This window comes from Rissa tridactyla, chromosome 1 (genome assembly GCF_028500815.1).
Source record: "Rissa tridactyla isolate bRisTri1 chromosome 1, bRisTri1.patW.cur.20221130, whole genome shotgun sequence".
NCBI classification, from domain to species: Eukaryota; Metazoa; Chordata; class Aves; order Charadriiformes; family Laridae; genus Rissa; species Rissa tridactyla.
Genome location: NC_071466.1, coordinates 145297264 through 145319847, shown reverse-complemented (window position 1 = coordinate 145319847; position 22584 = coordinate 145297264). Strand labels below are relative to the sequence as shown.

The following is a 22584-nucleotide window of genomic DNA, read 5'->3' as shown; positions in this document are numbered from 1 at the left end:
CTGGGCTTACAGCAGCCTGCGGGTGATGCACTGCTCAGGGGTTGACCAGATACCCCATCGGTCCGGCTCCATTACTAATGCGGTAAGGAAAGTAATTTAGTGTACTGCCCTCTTCATCTCAAAGAGGGCACATGTCCCACCTCAAACTAGAAGGGTATAGGTAACATACATTTAGATTATAAGTATGTATATTATTACTACATAATAAAGTTCTGAAGCATTAGTTAACTTTGTTTATGCCTTGATCTATACGTGGCTTTAAGAAGTAAATACAAATATTTGTAGCAAGAATTCAATACCAAAGAGATAGTTATGATTATTCTACATATTCAGGTCATTTCTCAGGCACCCTGATAGAGTAATCACACCACAGTTTTATAAATCTTTACATATGCAAATCAATCCCCTCTTCCCATGATAAATTATTACTTGATAATCATTCTATTCGGATCATATAAAGACACATGGAACACATTATCTATACTGCTGTATCATGTACAGTCACTTAAAATCTCCACAGCCTCCATAGTTAAGCTACAGACACAAAAGCTAGTGTTTCTTCACATTGAGTAGTTTTTAGTTTTTGGGGGGATACTTATAGCTGACAAAAATTGACTCTGGTCAAAAGAGACGAGCATATTTAAAAGCCTGATATCCAGCACAATGTTATATGTTATACGGTATACTTTGTAACAACCTGTTTACGTGAAAGTTTATTCTATTGCCTAGCTTTCAGGTTGCTCCACATTCCAATCAAGTACCCACGTTCTCAATCAGCCTTTACATTTAATAGTTTGAGCACTGACAGTTAGAACATCATTAAGATAAAAATTTGTCTTGATTCTTCACTGCCTTACTCCTTATATTGTCTTTTAGCTAGATCAGAAATAGGTGTATAATCTTAACGTATCAACAGCAGCCAACTGCACCGCCACAAAACTGAGTCTTGCAATTTAGCCCTACAACCGGCAGGCAGCTTCCTACCTCTTGTCAGCCACAGAGTTTGCCTTCAAGCTGCCAATAAAAATTAAAAGTCTCTGCTTCCTCCTGCGTGCCTACTCCAGTAAAAGAACTGAAAGTGAACTCTGAAAAAAAACCCACAACAAGCCAAAAATCACCTAATTCACCACTGTTTCAGTCAAGCACCAAATGGTGATGAAACTTAAAATGGAAAACCCAAACAACAGTGAGGTGTTAAGTAGCTTCATGGATAGAGCAATGTTCCCAGAATAACCTAAATTTATTAAAAACCTTCACATTCAAGTTCATAAAACATTTACAGTTAGCTGATGTTCCATCAAAGTCCTTAGCAGTGTATCTCCTAATACTAATTGCACGCTTGTGCAAGGTCACATAATATACAAATGAAACTTGCAAATAACATTCTAAATTTATACATATTATTAATCAATACAAAATTGACGTAGCATGCCTAATGGAAGAGTAGCCTTGGTTCTGGAAAAGGTCATGCCCCCCATGAATCTTTTGAGAATTAGAAATGCTTGGTATTATTAATTATGTATTTAGTAGTTTGGTCCTGCCACAATTTGTCTTAAATCCAGGTAATGAATATAACATAGCATACAAAACTACATTTCGAATATTTGTGAATTAGAACTGGAGAACCCAAGATAAACTGAGGTCTTCCACTTTCCAGTCTGTGGATTAAATTTTAAATGTAAGTAGTGGATACTGTTTACAGAAGGCCCCTAAAGGCATCAATATGGTAAGATCAAAGGTGATCAACCTTTCTGGTTACTTCTTTCAGTAAGAAGGAACTGCACGCAGCTGAACTTACTCCCTCTAGTAACGGGCATATTGTGCGCAAGCTTTGCAGAAAGTGTAAGATGTACTGAATGAGTGCTTTAAATCCAGGCTCAGGAATAAAAACTCAGAATTCACTGGGCATGCTCAGAACGACACCACTCTGCCTCAATAAAGGTGCATTGATGGAGCTTGCTCCTGGCACCTGATTTTCCAAAGGGCAACTACAAAATGCAAACAGAACAGAAAAACCACAACCCTTCCCACAGAAACAGCCTGCTCCCAGCTACAGCTTTTCTTTGGAGCACCACATGGTCTCATGACCATATAGAAGTCTGCAGATGTGGTTACATGGCTACAAGTATGTATGAGACTTGGCAACTAACCTGACTCTTATCAATAAGAAACCCTAAATTCATAAGGAATTGGGAATTCCTAAAGATTCCAGGCCCAAATAGGCCCTTAAAAAGTTTTAAATTGCATAAGAGAGTCTTTTTACTTACATGTAATATTTTTTACAAATATAATACATACGTGCACACACACGTATGAGTCATGAGCAGAAATTATTTGTATACCTCAGTAGTACTATGGGAAAAAAAAATCTTTTGAGGATTTTATACTGTGTTTTAAAAATTTCTTCTTGATAGCTGGAAATTATAAACCAAGAAAAAGGTGCTATGTACTTTCTGCTTTACTGTGTAACAGGCAAAGGAATGAACCTCTTGGAAAGCATCAGCAGTTAACGGTAGGTAATCTGGGTAGTCAAAGTCTTCACTTACCTTGTACAAGATGAATATAACTAAGAAGGCATCCCATAAGCAGCAGAAAGATAAACTGAGTTTTCCAAGAGGTAGCAAAACACTCTGAACCATCAAATTTGATTACCCACAGACAAAAAAGGAAAATGAATACTGTCTATCATTGAAAACTGTTATAACAAATATTTTTGAAGTCTCAAATCCCAGCTGAAAGACTCGCATCATTAGGTGCTGCTCTCCTTAGCTTATCTACTATATATTGTTTCAGTCTGACGCGTATCTTCTTACTGAATGGAAAGTAATACAAGCCAGACTGTTTTAAATGCCAGATTTCTTATCCCACTAGAATCACTGCTGAACTACAGCTGTACTATAATAATTTTGGAGTATGCTTTCCCCAGCTTAACCTCTTAAACACAAAGTTGCTGAAATGACTATCAACACTATCTAGAATTCACTTGAGTATAAAGACAAATGTTTCCTCCCCTGAGCAGACACTCTCGAAGTTCTAGAGTCTTATATCCAAGACTTTTCTAAATAAGGTACGGAGGAGAAAAAAAAAACCACCAACAACAAATAACAATATATATTGTTGACAAAAGATTTCCCCCATCTGGGGAAGACACCCTCAGAACAGTAACAACAACGAACCCAAACTATCCTTCTCTCAGACACAGGCAGAGAGAAAGTAGGAAGCTGGAGGAAAGCAAGCACATGTTTGCTATCAAAGTGAATCTTAAGATCTGAAAAGACACTTCCACTTAAAAAAAAAAAAAAAAACAACAACAATCAAACAAAACCCACAATCCCCACTGTCCCATTCTCCTTCTCCCAAGGAAATCCACAGAGAGGAAAAGCAGAGAGAATTCAGGATCTTTAAAGTCCTAGTATCCAAACAGAAATTCTACGTTGAGGTACGGCTACGTTAGTAAGTCATCAAGAAATGGCAAAGTTGTTTTTCAGAAGGCTAATTGAAGGAGGCCTAGCAACTTAATTCATATCGCTTTCATCAAAAGTAATCTTGCCAAGCTGCTGTTAGTTGTTTTTTGATAACTAGGAAAGAATAAAACAACCTATTTTTATGGCATCAATTTTATTGATATTTGGATGCAACACTGGGGAGCTTCCTAACTGAAGCTTCCAGTTTCCTGCAAAGTAAACCTTTGATACAAAGAGTATCACAAAGTCTATCTGTAAAAAAACATCTAAAGAATTATTTTAGAGCTGTCATTCATCACCTAAAAGCTGAGAACAGAATAAGCCTGAGCAGACCTAGTAAAAACTGATGTGAAACAGTATTTCTCCTCCATCTCCTGGAAAGAGGAATAAAACTCCCTTATTGGAGGCAATATTCCTACGGTTTTGACAGTCACTCTAGGATACAAGTCAAATTCCACTATCTCTCTGCAAGACATTCTGAAGTATGAAAAAACACCTTGAAAAGGAAACAGTTTTTCTTTTACACAATGTGAAATTGCTGATCATCCTCCTGGTGGACAAGTATTTAAGGCGTAACAGCCCACTCTCTGCAGTGGTGCAGTAAGAGGTAAAGAATTAATGGGACAGCAATGTATGCAAGGAGCTATTCTGATGGTTTGTTCAAAAAGCACTGGAAATGGTTTAGACCTAGCACTTCTTCCATATTGCAGTTTCTTCTTCTCTCCTCCCCCCGCCTTTTTTTTTTTTTTTTTTTTTTTTTTTACAGGACTGTACTAAAAAAAACCCCACAATTTTGTGACAATTTGTCTATTGTTTGTTTGGGGGAGAGGGTCTGTTGTGTTTTTTCTTCTCTCTCCAGTTTTACTTCAGTGTTGCCTCTCCCCCCACCGTATAAATATGATCCTCTCCCCTCAGTTCATCAACCTGTAGGTCCAATCAATATTCAACAGTATCTGCAACATATCTGTAATAAAACTTTTTCCTCTTAACTTCACACACAAGTAGAGATCTTGATATGCAGTAAAGACTTCCTCTTCACCTATTTACAAAAAAAATCCATGAAACTAAACAAATCCATAGTACTTGGGTGTTTGCCAGGAATATTATTCAGAACTACTATACTAAAATCTGATTGGGTTTATATCTTAAATTATGTCATCAATTAACCATAAAATGTCTGATTTGCAAGACACTGTCAATCATTTTCATTTGGCAAGTGATTTGTAAAACTTACCCTGTTACATTACAAAACTTACCCTGTTACATTACAAGGCATTTTTTAATTTTCACGCACCCTGGAGTCTTTTCTTCTTTGCTGATTTTTTTCACTCTGTATTGTCGAATCTCTCGCACCAATGTATAAAAAGCATCCTCCACTCTCTGCATTGTAAAACACAACTCCTTAAAAACTGCTTAATTAACAATCGTGACATATTGGGACACCCCTGGCAGGGGAAAAAACCACAACAAAACCACTGAAATTATGAGCTTTACTTGAGAGTAGTATATGGATCTTCATTTATATATTTAAAATGCTGGGCTTGCACATTTGCTGCTTGACAGGTACTTTGTCATGCAAGTCAGAGAGACACACTCAAAGAATTCCTTGATTACCAATTATTGTAAATATCTACACTTCAAGCCCTTCTTTTTTTTCTGTGCAAGGTAACACTTGCCCAAAAAAGAATAGGAATTATTTTGTTCCATTGCATACCATGCTGAAAATAATACTGCTTGCGTTACTGAATCTTTTCACACAGTTTTGTGGGAATGGATGTATTTAGCAGGCACCAAAACTTATTAGATTGCTAACTGGGGGGGTACTTAGAAAGACACAGAGTTAACCACCTATTCTCACTTCTTAGCCTAAGTGAGAACCTGTTACTGTTTGGGCAGGCAAAGAAAAGTAAGCTCATTTATGTTCTGCTCTTCATGTAAGAAGGTGTAATTTCTTTGCAGAAGTCTGTGGAATAAACTAACAAAGTATAGGAAAAGTCTAACCAGGTCATTTCCTAAGAGGTTACAAAGGAATAAAGTCTTCTAGGAATACTAAATTTTGCACAATATTGTTTTTAAAGCTACTTTATAGAGCATGCATTATGCTATTCAATATAGGAAAAGGGATATTTGAGTCACAGCAAAGTGCTTTTAAGAAGCACCTTAAGTACATTATATTCCAGAGTAACTTCCAAAAGTAATTACTTATTCTAATTGTAGAATTTCTGCTCTTACATGCAGATAAAACAACTTAAGAGCTTGGTTCACATCAAGGAACAAGGAACGCCTAATCTGTTCTCTTTGGGCCAGATGCAGGCAACTGTGACGGTCCCATAATAACAACAACTAAGTGCAAACAGCCTGTGAAGTTCTGCTGCTCAGATTTTCCCCTGGTTGAGGAGAGCTCTTTAAGTATTCCAGGGATGACACAGAGCTACATGTTTTACTTCTCTGCTCTCGCATCCTGCCTTTCTGCAGCTCTGTGTTTAGGCCACTTGGATATGGTGATACCATAAACTTTTTTTTTTTTTTTTAAAAAAAAAAGTATGAGGACTGCAGATTATCTTTAAGCAAATATGAGATAAAGAGGTACAGCACCAGCTTTAAGTTAGAATATGTGCTATTTTAAACAGAGTACATCCACACATAAACTTAAAAGTTTAGGTATATCTGTGAGGAAATTCTTGTTGTAAGAAGATGCAAAATCTTTAGCTGCAGCTTTTAAAGGGGAGAGCAAATCTCTCCTCTGCCTTACTGTCAATCTCATTACTTGTCCCCTCAGTCAGATCAACAGGGCTGTTAATTTAACACAAACTCACTATTTGAAAATAAAAACAGAACAGACTGATGATCATGGAAAACAGTACAAGCATTTAAGCCCCAAAACTTTATTACTACCCAAATGCACAATCTGGGCTTTTATTTGGCAGATTTTCCATAAATTATCTCTCCAACCCATCTTCTTATTATGCACCTAATAACAAAAATAGCTAACGTTTACTGCCACAGTTATTGGGTCATTTTGCATGAACTGTGCCATAGGTTATCACATTGAAGACTCATTCTTAACATACTGTTGCTTATCTGAGGGTTCTTCTGAATTACAGCCACTTGAATTTAAAGATTAAATGAATTAGATTTATTTCTTGGATTGTATTTCTCTGTTCCATATAACATGCCATGTTAGGATGTAGTGAAGTATTGATGAGGTGACAAGTCCTACAGTCCAGGTCTGAGAGTTTGCAAAACAAAGAAAGTCATTAAAAACCAGCAAAACCCAAGTAAAGCTCATACTTTCATGTTTTCCTGGAAGGAATGAAAGTTTGTTCCTGAAGAGGAAACAGTAAACATTGATCAGCTGCTATGTGCCAAAGCACAGGCTGTACAAGAATCAACATTTTTTGCAGATCTACTGTTTTGCAGTAGAAATATGTAATTTGATTATGGAGCTTTCACATGAATAATTAGACAACAATTCTTCAGTCAACATTTATTGCCAACTTTCCCATCACCAGCATGAGCTGTAATTTGCTTTAGCAATGCAGAGAGGGGGAGAGACACAGAGTGAGAAAAGAAATCGCTACTACTGCCACCACCAAGAACAGTCTTATGAATCCTGTTGGAAGAAATTATTCTGAAAGAAAAATCTGTAGAGACACATTTGCTGATTTCATTAGCACAAGGTGACGTTTTAAAGAAACAGGTGCCAGTCTTATAAACTTCAGAAATCATTTTAATACCAATTTCTTTTAAGATTCTTCAGTATGTTTTCCTTAAACGAGCACAAACCATATATCTAAAATAGGATTAACCAGTTCTGTTAGCTGTCAGAACTGGAAGCAAAAAATATCCTTTGGCAGGTATTAAAACCTTCAAAATCTAAACTGCTGTTTGTTTTAACAGCCCAAAGAACCCGTGACCTTGAGGCTATGTTTTCAAGATGCTTTTGACTCCTGGGAGACAGCCAAACATTCAATTTAAAATATGACTATGTGCAAAGAAATACTATTTCAAATACAAACAAAAGTAGAAATAGGAATTTTCACATGTTCTGCTTCTGTAAATAGCACTTAAATGAAACTAACAAAAATTAGTCTTGACATCTCAGAAGTGTTGTGTGCCCACCTTTACACACTGCATCAGAGTTGGTCTCCTGAAACCAACTGGTAGACAAATAAAATTAAAATTATTCATCGGGACATGAGCAAGAAGAATGTTACTTGCATAAAAGCACTCCCAACATAAAACTTCGTAGTGGTAAAGTCCTCTTAGCCAACACTGGAGAATACACAAACCTTCAATAATCGACTAGCTCAGGTAACATTTAGCTTATAGGTTAAGACTCATTTTTTGCTGTCTCTAAACCAGACATACTTCACAGAACTGTTTGGAAACAGCTACTACAACTCAGCCACATGCAGAACCTCCACTAGTTTGGGGAGGGAGGGGGTGTGAGGCCGATCATGTTATCTTATGATGGTTAAATACCAGACGTACATCAATAAATTCGTACTAAGTATTGCACAAAATCATGATGAAAGTTACAAAGTTAATCACTCCAAGATTAAGAAGTGCCAGAATTACAGCTGTCTGTCCTACCTGAATTTCATCCATTGTGCACATGTATCCCTTTTTTGCTGCACTTAGTTATCTGTACATTAGGTAAAGAACAAACCTGTTTCCTCAGCATCCTGGAGTCATTCAGCATACAAGTTGGATGCCAGAATTTGTTTCAACATTATCAAAACTTTTTTTTCTTGGGGTTTTGCTCTTGGGAAGGACTGAACTTTTTTTGAAAAGTGACATGAAAGAGTTCAACCCAGATTGTGAAGTCTGATAAATTTATAATTAAAACAAAGTTTTAAAATGGAACCTGTACACATGAACTACATTAAAAATGGCTTGGAGTGAAAACACATACAGTATCATTAAAGGGATATGACAAATCCCCCAAAAAATGGCAGGTTGGTTCAAGTAAACTACCTTAATTATCAGTTATTCATGAATCTTAACTGAAAGGTAGGAATGAAGTTCTGTAAATACTGCACCGATTACTTCATCAGACCAAGCACAGGTTCTCAACTTATTTTCTTCACAAGTTTGTGGCCTAACCTATTGTACATCAGACAGCTGAAATAACTATCATGCTTTTTCAACAGCATTGTCAACTTCTTCATTAAACACTTTGAAAGTGTGTTTAAGTATATATTCTCAACAACGAGACCTAATGCTTTGGGGAATCCTTTACTATGCTTTTCCTTTGAATTCAATACCAGCAGGACAGTTGAAATGTTCTAAGGAAAACAAAATCCTACATTCATTTGCCTTACAGTTTTTCCTTGTGTAACTCACAGGCAAATGGAAGCCCACTAAAGAACACAGGATGCAGCCTTGGTGGGGATAAATCAAGTTTGCCTCTCATCTCTTATTGATAATATTGGAAGATATATGCTCATGCAGACAGGGAAGAATTTGAATTTAAAGCTTATGTCTAACAGAGAAAAGTGAAAACAGCTATCAAAATAAACCTAAGAAATTCATACCCTTCTGCATAAGGACTGCAAAAGAATGAATATTAGGTGATGCAACATGCCTTACAAGACGACCAGTATTGACACGTGTTTACATTTTGAAATAGGACTACCACTGTTTTTCATAAATTACACTATATTAATCACTATTTTTTATAAATTACATTCTATTAATTTCAGTCAGTGAAATTAGTAATCTACAGCCTTATACCCAAGTTGTAGGGTCCACTAAGCAAATGCTTCATTGATGAAGTCAATGATTTGTATGAAAATTCACACAGGGATTTCATTAACACACAACCTTTTTGCAGTAAGTTAAATTTACATCTTTATTGCCAGTCAGAACCAAATAAAAACAAGTACCCTTTTAGAACAACTTATTTCTGCACTTGATTTCAGTGCTTTTGTCTTCCTATTTTTGACCTGTCTATGAATTTTTGAAAATCTTTTTAAAAACTGACTTAATTAGAACTGAGACATCATTCTGCATGAGTATGCAATGCCCTAATTTTAAAAGAGTGTCTTGGCAATCAAAACAGACTACATGGACAACTCCTTTCCATTCCCATCTCCCCTGTTTCCTTCCCCAGAAACATTTCTGATTCTTTTCGAGCTCCAGCAGAAGTGAGGCATGGGGAAGGGCTGAAACAAGAAGATGGTGAGGGCCCCTTCAACATTAATGCTGACCTTTCAGTGTGGTGGGAGGTACATAGAGGAAAGGAAAAGAAGGTTCCTACTTCTAAGTATTCATGTCAGACTTTCTACAGACTCCAGAAGTTACCAGACCACCAGCTACACCTGTTCATACTTGGAAGTTCTGCATGTAACCAGAGGGGACCAGATTACTTACTTATTTTTAGCCAAGGACAGAATTCTGCCCAATAAAGACATAGTCCATGGGCCACAAACAGTTCACAAAACAGTCTGAATCCCCTAATTAAAAAAGTTACTTTGGAAGGTGTGTGTATATATACGCATATATTTTTTATATATGACAGTGTGACTGAAAAATCTGATGTAAATGCATATGTAAACACACATATATACACAAACACATACAGGAATATTGAGATGATCTTGCTGTAATTAAAGATCAGGTTCTTCCTCCCATTCCCTTTTGTCTTCTCAAAAATATTTCATTGACACAGCTTCTTATGAAGCTGGTTCATAACACAACCTGTTACAAACAGCACTGCTAAAGAATCAACAACCATACCTAGTGGTTCCAACTTTTAGAAGCCAACATTCTCAGAATCTATTGGGCATCTTTATTTTAAAATCCATGAGGCACATTTAGGGACTCCTTATCTGTAGGGGGTCTAAAGCTCAGCTTTGAAAAATCAAAAGCCAACAGTCAGATGCCTTCTATAACATTCAGTTGGCACCTCCAGAAATAGAAAGTCACAGATAAAAGCAGTCGAATTATAGAATGACAGTTCATATATGACTGATCTATTGTCCTCTGTAACAAGTATAAACCTCTGACAGACCTTTTAAAAGTATGCAAGATAATAAAGCAGATACTACTTTGCGTCAATAAATATTACAAAAGTGAAGAGGAGTGGTGATTTTTCAGCATGCAATTTTGTATGGGCTAGGCATGGTGGGGGTTGCTTGTAGAGCAAACTCCAGGTGGGGTGGGAGAAGAGATCTTTGAAAATACACCATCATATCAACATACTTTTATTAAAAGTGGCTATGCAAAAGGAATATTTCCTTATGAAAGCCTGATGCTCTGCAAAACAGGCTGAATAAAGTACAATCTAGATGTTCGTACAGAACTTCTGTTATTTCAAACCTCAAACGCAATTTCAGAGTTCTTCGGTTTTTATCCTAACATCTCAATAACAGCCACTAATACAGGACCTTCTAAGCAAGAACACTATAATTATTCAGTCCACTTGTATACCACATAGACCACACTCTTGTGGCCTAATTTATTATCAGCCATTAAAGTTGGGTAGTTCTGTTTTTTCAATCCTACCTAACAGAGACTTTCTCTATTTCCAAAAGTTACCATTCCTTTGACTTTTACTAATTAGTCCAGGTTTCAACTTGTCAGAAACTTGGGTGGGTGTAGCAAATTTGCACTAATAAAATATTAATTTCTTATATCCAAAAATAACTTACATACTGTCTGTGAGGAAATTCTGCCAAGCGATGCTGCTGAATCTATATAGCAGTTACATGAGCAGTTACTCAAACTGCAGTATTCTGCTCTTATTTCCCCTCTTTCTGCTACGCCTAATTCCTGATTCATAACCTGCAAGTAACACTTCCGATTATGCAGAGAGTATGAGTTATTCAGCCACTCAGGCCTCATCTAATTTGTACTGATAGTAAGTCTTTATTCTTAAAAGAAAAACCACAAATCAGCATTTTTCAAAAAGAATGCTTTCTTTCATAGAATCATAGAATCTTCATGGTTGGAAAGGACCTTTGAGATCGAGTCCAACCATACACACACACACACAAAAAAAACCCCCACCCAACAACCTACAATCTCTGCCCTTCAGAGCATGCCCTGAAGTGCCAGTATTTCAGAAGTACAGAACCAGTTTCATCTATATCTGTATAGCTTATCTTCTCCTGAATAGACAAATGTACCACCATGTGCACCTTTGTCCTAGCAAAACCTGAGAGAACCACTGAAAGGATCCTAATGGCTGCCTCTTTCACCTATACCAGAGGGGTACAATAAACCAAAACTGAGCTCTAAAGTCTTAGATGACTATCAGTTTACACAAGCAACTAAGCCAGTCAGTTCAAAAAAAGACTTACGGTCAATTGCTTAGCTATAAGAAGGTATACCCCACTAGCACGTCCCACTAATACTGAATCAATGCCTCAAAGAAAAATTCCTTTTGTTATTAATGAAAATAATTAAACCAGAATAAACTAATTAGCTGTTTGTGTGCTTAATCCTCTTGCTGAGGAAAAAAGCATTTCACCTTTCAGTAGAAGTGCTTTTTATTCCATTAAAACCTATCACAATGTTAAGAATGCTGGCAAACATCTGACAGTGAAGAGTAATAGCAGGCCAGGTCTCATTCTTTGAGTTTGCACAACTGAAGCAAATCACTCATTAATAAACAATTACCACTTGTCAGTGGGTTGACAGAAAGAAGAGACACCACAAGAATTTCTACTCTGAAGAAACAGATATATTGATATGACCAAGCAATTATCAACACCTAGAATAATTACCATTATGGCAATTCAAATGAGAGTTATGTATTTGTGTCTGCTAAGTTTTGAGCTTTACCTGTCTTGTTTTTGCTGATGTTTCAATGAAAGGAATTCCGTAACTTCTTGCTAAATCCTGAGCTTGTTTTGTATCTACTGTTCTGGAAGGCAAATCACATTTGTTTCCTACTAGCACCATTGGGACATCTTCAGAGTCTTTAACTCTCTTTATTTGTTCCCTAAGAAGAAAAAAGAAAAAGAAGAGACCTATTTTATTTAACAGACACAAATATTGTTTTAAAATCTACCATATAAACGATGAAACAAAATTAAATTCACAGATTCCAGCATCATTCTTTATGTTAATTTACTGCACATACACTATTAGAAGCCATCAAAAAATAAATTGACCAATCCTGTCACCATCAACTTTATCGTCTTATTTGGGGGGTGAGGGGGGGGAAGACATCGACATTTTGCAAACTACCATAGATTCTGATGTCATTACACAATTATTAAGTTTTTAACAGCTAATGCCAGAACAAGCTTAAGAAGCTCCGGTATAAGTCTTCCTACATCTCTCATACTCAGCACTCAATTAATTTGATAAGATAAAACACTGTCAAAAGCACTATGGAAGTGCTATGATTATTGTCTCAATTCTGGTTTGGGGTGGTTTTTTTTGTTGGTTTTGTTTTTTAGTTAAAGACAACAGTACAAACTTTCCATTTAGATAGGTTTTGGTTTTTTTTTTTTTTTGAAAGACCCCTGGTCTGGTGCTCTACACAGAGCAATTTGTTAAGGGAGGCCTTTCAAACACTAGCTAGAAAGCATCTTGAAATACTAGTTAGATGTACTTGTCAAGAATCTCAAATAACAATCATTAATTTCATTACTTTTGCCTTCCCAAATAATCTAGCAGTATATTCCTTAATTAATGTAGTCACTGTTTCCTGCAAGGTCATCTATGGGTGTGTGAATGCACAGTAGAAACTCCAGTATTCAACTCACAACATTCTTTGAAATAAACTGAGGCAGCTTTCTTGCACATATCTGCAACACTCTCTTTAAATAAGAAGAGCTCCACGTAAAAACCTCTAGCTCCTTTTCCCCCTTACATCAACATCTACCTTACCTTCGTCATTCCTCCTCTACAACCCATTTGTAATAATCTGGTTAGATAATGAAGAGAAGTTTACAGGTTTTTTTGAGGGCAAGATAAGTTGGTTTTTTTAATTAGTCATTTCTGCTGTGCTCTTTTTTTTTTTAAGAAGTCACCAGTACCAATACATTCAATTACAACTTTTCGTATGTAATGAAATTTATACAAAGGCTGACTAGCTCAATTTAAATGTAAAAATGAAACAGTCCTGAAAGAAAGCGTCCATGTTCTCAATATTGTTCTCTCCCTAAGTTGTTAGTATGCAGCAGTTCTGCCCTTCTCATTTCCAAGAGCACTCCCCCGATCCTGCAGCTGCTCCAGGCAGCTAGGCCAGCAGTAAACTATTTCCGTAGGTAGGCACCTACCTGTTTGCCTACTGACATTGGCACACTACACAGTCAAATGAGCTGATTTGCTAGCATACAGGAGAACAGGAAACTATGCGATCAGGGCATTTGTACCTTGTGACTTCGATTACCTTGAACTAACACGGTATCCCACCTTAAATGAAGAACTGTAACTTCTATTCGTAAAAAAAGAGTGCAACTTCAGCTTATGAGTAAGTATTGGATTTGTGGGTAATACTGATAGCAAGACACTCCTCCACCATGCAGTAACATAGATCTGACAGCATTATAAATGCCTAACTACGAATAGCTTAATGTTATGGGTTTGGGACTAATCTTAAATCGATGCTGATAAACTCAGTGATCTTCAGCGAGATTTGCATTGCATTCTAACAGAATACCTAAGGAAATCCAGTATAATAGTAAACTGCAAAGTTATATGTTATCTGGTATGGTAATCACCAAAGGCTGCTTCTATTTCCATATTAGTGTAGCTGACAAAGAAAGCATGAGTTGAATTTTTTTTAACTAATTATTAAAAAAAAAGAACATGAAGAAACTAATAACAGGTTGGTTTTTAGCAGCATCCTGGAGCTCAGATTTTGTGCGTCTCTTCCTGTGGCATCGGGGCTCACACACCTAAGTCTTCTGGTAACATTCCACAGGTATTTCTCCTCCACCCCCCGAACAAAAGCTAACAATTGACACAATTAGCATTACTGTCTGTAAAATTTCAATTGCATAAGTTTTTCCATCTTAACACATAATTTTATTTCCAGAATAGGCAGAGATTACTTTTAGATAAGTCTTCAGTATGAATAGGCAGAAATAGTAAGTCACATTAGTTTACAACAGCAGGGCTTTCAGATATTTTGCCTGCCTAACTTGCAAACGAGGCAGCAGATTTTCAGATTACCCCAAATTACAGACCAACAAATGCACAGATAAACTGCAATATTGCTAATTTGCAAGTTTCCCCTTAGATGTTATTTCAGAAGAGAATATTCTATTATCTAGTATAAAAGGAAGTAACTTATCCACCTAATACAAGAGTTGGTCAATTATCTTTCTGTATACACACCTATAATGGTGAATATCTTCAAAAGACTTTGTATTGTTTATAGCAAATACACACAGGAATCCTTCTCCTGTTCTCATATATTGGTCCCTCATTGCACTGTATTCTTCTTGACCTGCTGTATCAAGAATATCCAAGAGACATGTTTCTCCATCAATTACTACTTGCTTCCTGTAGGAATCCTAAGGAAAAAAACCATAAACCTTGGTGAAACACAAACAAGTAAGATTTCAAAACACCTAGAACTCAGAAGATAGTAAAGTTTACTAATAATCAAGCATAACTGAAAACACTTGAGAGTTAAAATCCAACTTTATAGATGGGCAAATGACAGCAAGAAAATAGCGTCCCATGTTTACACGTATACAGTAATCCAGAAGTGGAAAGAGCACTGAAAGAACATGTTCTTATCTGTATTCTGAATCTTCACTGAGTAACAGCCCATGTGCACACACAGAGTAAGAGGACACTCTTCTTATTTTGCACAAAAGGACAAAAAGTACAAATTGGATCCAAATCAAAAAGCATCTCCCCTTTGTCTCCGTTAATAGAAGAATTGAAGAAACTTGTAATCCCAATTTAAAGGGTTTGACTCTGTTTAAGCTTACTCAATTTACCAAATTTATTTTTTTTAAAGTAAAATTTGACCTGCATTATATGGATATTTACAGAAGTGTTTTACTGCAACAATGTACAAAATAATAAAACAGAAAGAGTTCACAAGACAACTCCAGAAATATGTGCCACTGATAAGGAGATGAAGTATAAAAAGCCTTCAGTGCTTGAGACAGGAAATCTGTTTTGTATGCCTAAACAGGCGCATATAATGATATTTGTTATTAAGTTATCAAAGTTGAGTTGATATATTTGAAATTCAAGCTTTTTAGCCAAGACAGAACAACAGTGTCATATAAGAGCCCTGACGGGTTCACAGAGATGTTGGAACAAATTATTTCAGTGCTATCAATTCAAAGTTTTCAGGTCACTGATTCAAATGGCTAAAATTTGTATGAATGCCTAAAGTCTGTATGAATGCCTATTTTCAGCTCTTTTTGGTGCTAGGCTTCTATGAGTACATAGTTTTAGCGATAAGAATATAAGCATTACTTTCCCAATAACTCTTATTTTCTATAGACATCTATATATTCAAAGTACAACTGCGTCAACAAGCTTTAAAAACAGGTCATTGAGCAGCACTATGAATTATTCTCAGTTAACAGTACTTGTAACAAGTAAGAAGTATAAACACAAAATCTTGGTATTACCTTTCAGATCCTTTAGCTAGAGATTAACACAATATTGCTATTGTTCTTTTTAACACTATACAGAAGTGAACCTAAGCTCCTGGGAAAGGAATTAAAGAATTAAAGTTGCAATTCTAGCCAACTTCAAGATGAATTCAGAATGACCTTCCTTCCTTTGTACCCATTTTAAGGCACAGTACACCTACTCCTGTGCACTTTCTATCTATTTGCATTTTTACAAAAGGCTCTCTTCTTTCCTGTTGCTCGTGGTAAAAACCAAGCAGGATGTAATTGTATAGAATCGGTATCTTAAACTAAACAAACTCTGTAATCTCACATTTATCTTGAGCCTGGATGACATTTAACAGTATTAGGTAAAACAATATTAACTGTTTACTTTAAAGATAAAAGTTTACTGCCAATATGATTTTGGAAATATTTATTTCACAGAAGTGCAAATTCAGCATACAAGTAAGAAGTAGGTAACTTACTTTAGAAATATATAAGCCACATTTAAATATCAATACAGTTGAGACAAATAACACAAGCTCCAACGCATTTTAAAAGTAATGTTAATATTCTATTTCATTGCTTAAAGGAAAAAAAGACACCACCAAAAGAACCCCAAAGGATACATTTTTATTCCAGTTCACTTAAACTCAATAGCGTATCCCCCATGTCTTACGATACCTTTATCACAACTGCAAGTAGAACTTCTAGCATTATACTAGGCATATTTACAAAGCTTTTGTTTTCTCTTCTTGCAATTTGACTGCTAGTTAAAAAATATGAAAAAAGGTTCTTGAAAAGCCTGTATTATTCCTTTACATCTTAGCACTTCAAAGGAAAAGGAATTCCCCTCAACTGAGCCCTAAACAAAAGCTTTAAGTAATTTTCATCAAAGAAAATCATTTTTAAGAGAAAAGAAAGTCACTTTCAAGAACTGCTGGCTTTAGCATGCCCACCATCTTAGCAGTAGTAGCAAAGATGCACCAGCATAAAGCACAGCACAGGTACAAGCAGAAGGAACGCTTTTGAGATGGTATTTGGTTTGCCCACTTCTGGAGAGAAAATTTTGTCACTAACTAGGAAAGGAGATTTGAGGCGGAAGAAAAAGACGTGGGAGAGAAAATTCAAGCTTATGATTTCCTTCCAAGCTACTGAAATAATAAACACTTTGCTTTTATGCCCCTTTTTCTTCCCCCCCTGCAACACATCAAACCTGAAATCACATTTGTCACTCTAGGAAAGAAAACTGAAGCACCACATTAAAAGGTCAGGCTACTGGGACCCCCACCCCTATCACTGTGAATACCAGTGTAAACATACCCAAGATAAAAGTTGTTTATTTAAGTGTTACCATACTGTAAAAATTATCAAGCCCTGCAGAACAGAATGTAGACTATAACAAAAAGAAAAACTGTGTCACTACAGTACTCATGGCACTTCTGCTTCAAAATGCAATTGCAGAACCCAAATGGTCGGACTCCCCTCCAACAACAAAAAAACCAACCTTCTAATCTATAAAAATCCAGTGACTTTACTGTACATTGGAAGATTTGCAGTAATGAATGCAATGAAGAAACAATGAAGAAACATCCAGTATAAGCCTTTCAGCAAAAACAAAATGCAAACTAGAATTTAACTTTGAATTAGGACCCGACTCCAAATATTAATTTGCAGTTTTTCCCCAGTATACAGACTCAGCATATCTATATCAAAAAGTTTTCATTTCATTAATCACTTAGCCTGCTTTCATTGGCCTTTCACAAGCCATAAAAATCAACATGAATTATGCAAACGGGGTAACAATTCCATCTGTTCACATGCACTGATAAAAAAATTTGATAGGAAATCTCAGCTATATGCTACATACAGAATTTATCTAAAAAAAACCCAATGCTTAATAAATCCCACCTAAGCAAGTAATTATTATTCTGTTAAAATACACTATACGCGTGATTTCATATTAAAATATCACAGCTACTAAGACTAACCAATTACTAAATATTGGTGGAAGTTTCACAAGTGCATAGGTCGTTTAAGAACACAGACTTAAATATCAGTATTCCTAAATCAGTCAAGGGATTTTGCTAATCCAATTGAAAAACCGCTGACAGGCAACTAGGAAGGCTGCTCTTTCTCTAGGACATTTAAAAGATGACACATATTTAGCACTAAAACATGCTGAAGCTGTAAAAAAAATTAAAAAATTAAAAATATGTTATCACACCATAGCTGCAAATAAAGATTTAACAAACCTCGACCAGTAGAGGGCACTAGTCCAACTGTTCTGTGTATTAGACCAGATTTACAAGGGTTAGTGTACATACAGTTAAAAAACAACACTTAAAATTGCTTGGCTATAAATCTGTGCTTGGACGTCTACTTAAAATACGATGTGAAACACATATAAAGTATGTATATTTGAATAACAGTAGCCATCCAAACATGCACCCAGTTTAATTCCTCCCCCTGCCCCCATCCCATCATCTGCTATACTCAAATGTAAGTAAATAAAATACTCAAGGCATGAAACTTGACATTTTCCAAACAAGTTATTTGTTGAATCATTAAGTCTATTCCACTAAAAACAGCAACAGCATTAACGCTGTAAATGCATCCGTGATTAAGCAACTAGTGTATTTTTTTTCCTTTCTTCAACTGCATCATGTCTTCACAATATCAGGATTTTAGAAGCACTGAATTTCATTTTGTTAATCACAGGAAAGATTTAACATTATTAACTGTGTAGTTATGGAATCCACTATAGCTACCAAACACTGAAGCCTTTTCTCCATCTACCCCAAAATATTTAGCTTGATTAGTTATCTGCGAGGGAAAACTAGTGTTTTGGCAACAGCCTTATGGCAATGAAAGAAACAGTAGTAAGTGAGAAACAATAGCAGTGACACTACTGAATTGTCTTAACTGTTCTTATTTACCAGTCAAAGCAGCTTTGGCCTTATTTCCTCATAAAAAATACTCTACAGCTATTGTTCTTTGATAAGGCCCTACCACCACAACTCCATCTATACAGGAAGCACAATCAAGCAACCAACCCTTCTCAACCGAATGGGATTCTGCCCAGGCAAGGATTGAAGCATTTGAACCCAATTACAAGCCCATTCTCTGGAACTGTTTGCCACTCCATATCACAGGCCACTCTTACTATAACCGAACTATTTCTTCCCTACAAGCTTACCTACACGACTATTCTATAGCACCGTGAGCACACAAGGTGATTGACCACATAATAGGAAGATATAGCCTCCATCCTCAAGGTCTCAGAATTTCAAGACAAAAATGGTAACTAGTGCTCAGACAAGAACTTGCAGGAGTTGCAGAAGATTAATACTGTTGCATGCAACAAGTTGTTAATGCTGGTAAAACCCATTAGGTTAAAGTCAGGAGTCAATATGTCTTTCTTTCAGAACACCACATTCCACATTGATTCTGGACAACACTGTTACTGTTATCTTGCACACTACCGAATACAGGCCACAGTTCTGGGATTTTAGGTTCTTTCTGTAAGGAACTGTATTTTCATTTTATTGTTTTACATTTAAATGTATTTGTTATTCCCCAAAATACTCAGCTTGTTAATTAGGAAAATGCCTCAAGTGATTTAGGAATACTGGCATTTAAGTTTTCGTATTCCTAAGTTGGTTACACAGTTCTGCCTTTATATGACAACTTCTAACTTAGAACCTCCAAGGTACTTTTTGTAATGTGTAAGCACACCTCTAGCCTAAGAGAAACCCAGATGATTACGAACAAGTAATCATTGACAAAGTAACAAAGACCAGCATCACCCAAAGCTGCTTTTGCAGGAAAAAGTAAAATCCCATTTTGCATGTTCCTTTCAATGAGTTTTGTGTGTTTTGTGTTTTTTTTAAGCATGTTTTGGGTTGTTGTTGTTTAAGATTTCACATCTTAGTAATCAAAAGACCTGCTCTCCTAGCGCAAGTCAAACACACTTCCTCTCTCCATAGGTCTATTCACAAAAATCTTCTAACAAGCACCCATGAGGTTACTTGGCCATGCAACAGAGAGACAAGACGGAACAACAGGCACATTAAAGGTAAACTCAAACTCAAGCCAACACACCTTTCTTTGGGGCATGTTAGCGAAGTACAGGCCTGGGTTTCAGTAAGACAGCTTCCTATCATCTCAGGGCACTGCCTCCTTTCCTTTATGTCTACCTGAAAATGACTACATAGTAATTTTCCAAGTCACCATTTTAAGCCTAGATTTAAACCCTTGTAATTCCTTCAAGTGAGCTTGGAAGTGCCTCATTGTATAAACATATAAATGAAGTCATAAGCTACAGAGCTTCAGTGCTGGCAACAAAAATCTTGTGTAAATTATGGTGTCATTTCTCCTTTTATACGGTCTGAGGTTATTAAATCCAATGATCCACGGGAGATTTCAGAAAACACTAGCATTCTTCTTGTATTTAAAAGGCAGAGCTTGCTTGCTCATTAAAAGCCTTTAAAACATCGCAACTTTTAAAGCTTAATTACACTTTCAGAGTTTGAGCGACTGTGACATGTATTTCAAAGACTCAACTACAGCAGCTACCTTGTAACATTTTTTCCAGATACAGAAACATACACTGGTTTGTTTAAAAAGAAAATAAAATAAATAAATCGGGTTCCAAATTTTTGCCTATTCACCATAGCATTCCAGAACACATTTCTCACCATGTGAAACGGATCCCAATGATGAGGGCTGAGAAAGCTTGACACACACATTTCAGAACTACAAATTTTGCTCCTTGATACCAAAAAGGAAAGTCACATTTAAGAGGTTGCATGCAAAGCCATTAAGGTTTTGCCAAGCATTTTCAACTAAGTCTAGCAAATACTTTGTCACCTAGATCCTAAAAACACACATCCAAACTGTCCAACAAAACATGACAATTAACACCTTACTTCAATTGATTAAAATGGTTAGGTTTTTTACTGCAGCTGTTGTTCCGCAGCCAGAGCGAGAAGCACAGCGATCTCTCCCTCCCAGTGCTGACCATTATCTTTGAGCCCTTTTTAATGTAAAGCCTTGTTCTATGTTTTTGTGGTAAGCGTCCAAAAGTAAACAACTACCATTATTACCAATAATCTCTCTTCACAAAAAGTATAAGATGAAATTGTTTACCTCTATTGTAGGGTCATATTCATCCACAAAGTGGTTCTGAATTAGCTGTATTGTCAAGGCGCTCTTGCCTACACCACCAGCTCCAACGACAACAAGTTTATATTCTGTCATTTTTTAGCAGACCTGATGACAAAGAAACCAACATTAAGCAGAAAGAGTCAGGCTCCGACTAACGAGGATGCTGTTGGTGCGTTTTCATTCAGTACCGCGTTCCTTTACTATTACCGGAAAGCAACTCCCTCCCTGAAAGACAAGACAAAAAGCTATGAGGGAATGCTATTTCTAAAAAAAAAAAAAAAAAAAAAAAATTATACATAGGAAACACAGCGCAGGGACTAAGCTGAAAGGCACCGATTACAAGGAGCTAAAAACTCAGGGACACACGAAATTCTGAAAAAGGTCGAAAAGTATTTCTTGACAATCAAAGATTTTGTTCTCCGCTCCTTTCTACCACAGCCCCGGTGACTCCGAGAGACCTCCCGGGTTTGGTTTGTTTTTTTTTTTTTTTTTTTTTTTTTTTTAGGAAAGCCGGGGCCAAACCGGGCGCCCCTCGGGTTGAGCCACGACGCCGGGAGCCCGCCTGCCGCAGAGGGCTGTGCCGGGAGGGGCGCGGGTGCGAGCACAGCTTCACCTGACGGCTTCACACGCACCAGCCCTCGGGTTTTTTTTTCCCCGGGCGAGCTCAGCCCGGCCGCCGCCCGCGCTCGGCTGCGAGGCCAGCGGCGGGACCCCCAACCACACCTCCCCCGGGGCTCGGGGTGCCGCTGCCCGCCCCGCCCCGCCTCCCCTCAGCCAGGAGCCGCCAGCGACGGGGCCGGGCCGACGAAACTTTCCGGCCCGGCCCGGCGCCTCGGCCCCGCGCACGGGGGTTTTAAGGATTTGGGATTTGAGGGGAGGGGGGGGATAAATATATGAAGAAAAGGGGAGGGGTGGGGGGTTGACTCGGTACAAGCCGCCGGGCTCCCGGAGGGCGTTGGCCACCTGTCCCGCCGCCCCCTCCCGCGGCCGCCGAGCCACCGCCCGCGCCGCGGGGAAGGACGGCGGAGGGGCAGGCGGAGGCTGCTCCGGGGGATGCCGGCGGAGGGGAAGCGGGACAGGAGCCGGGAGGCGGCCCCCGCTCGGTTGCCGGCGCTTCTTCCCCTCCGCGGGGAAAGGCGGGGTGCCCGGCTCCGGGAAGCCGCCGCACCGCTTACCCCTGCCCCACCTCGAAGGGAAAGGCGCGGGGAAAGCAAGCAAGTGCGGCGGCTTGTCCCGGTTCAGCGACGCGGGGATAGGCGAGTACCTGCCTGGCCCTGGCGCTGCCGCGGGAGCACGCCGGCGCCTCCCTTGCCCGGCCCCGCCGCGGCGGTGCCTCCGCTCCGCGTCCCTTTCCGTCCCGGTCTGAAATGGCGGGGGACGAGGGAGGGCTGGGGCTGCCG

General features: G+C 37.9%; 1 protein-coding gene across 9 annotated transcripts in view; it reads right to left on the bottom strand.

Moving 5' to 3' along the window:
• The window catches only part of KRAS (KRAS proto-oncogene, GTPase), a 26731-nt gene extending 4147 nt beyond the window's left edge, over positions 1 to 22584 (bottom strand). The window contains exons 1-6 of one of the 9 annotated variants that reach the window (XM_054212564.1): positions 22449 to 22569; positions 21167 to 21409; positions 14769 to 14947; positions 12258 to 12417; positions 4729 to 4844; position 3152 (exon numbers count right to left, since the gene is read on the bottom strand). In XM_054212564.1, the coding sequence (XP_054068539.1) occupies position 3152; positions 4729 to 4844; positions 12258 to 12417; positions 14769 to 14947; positions 21167 to 21277 (567 nt within the window). In that variant the 5' untranslated portion in view covers positions 21278 to 21409; positions 22449 to 22569. Of the gene's footprint in view, positions 1 to 3151; positions 3153 to 4720; positions 4845 to 12257; positions 12418 to 14768; positions 14948 to 21166; positions 21410 to 22448 lie in introns of all 9 variants that reach the window. The other 8 variants (XM_054212542.1, XM_054212536.1, XM_054212513.1 and 5 more) reach the window with 8 other exon arrangements.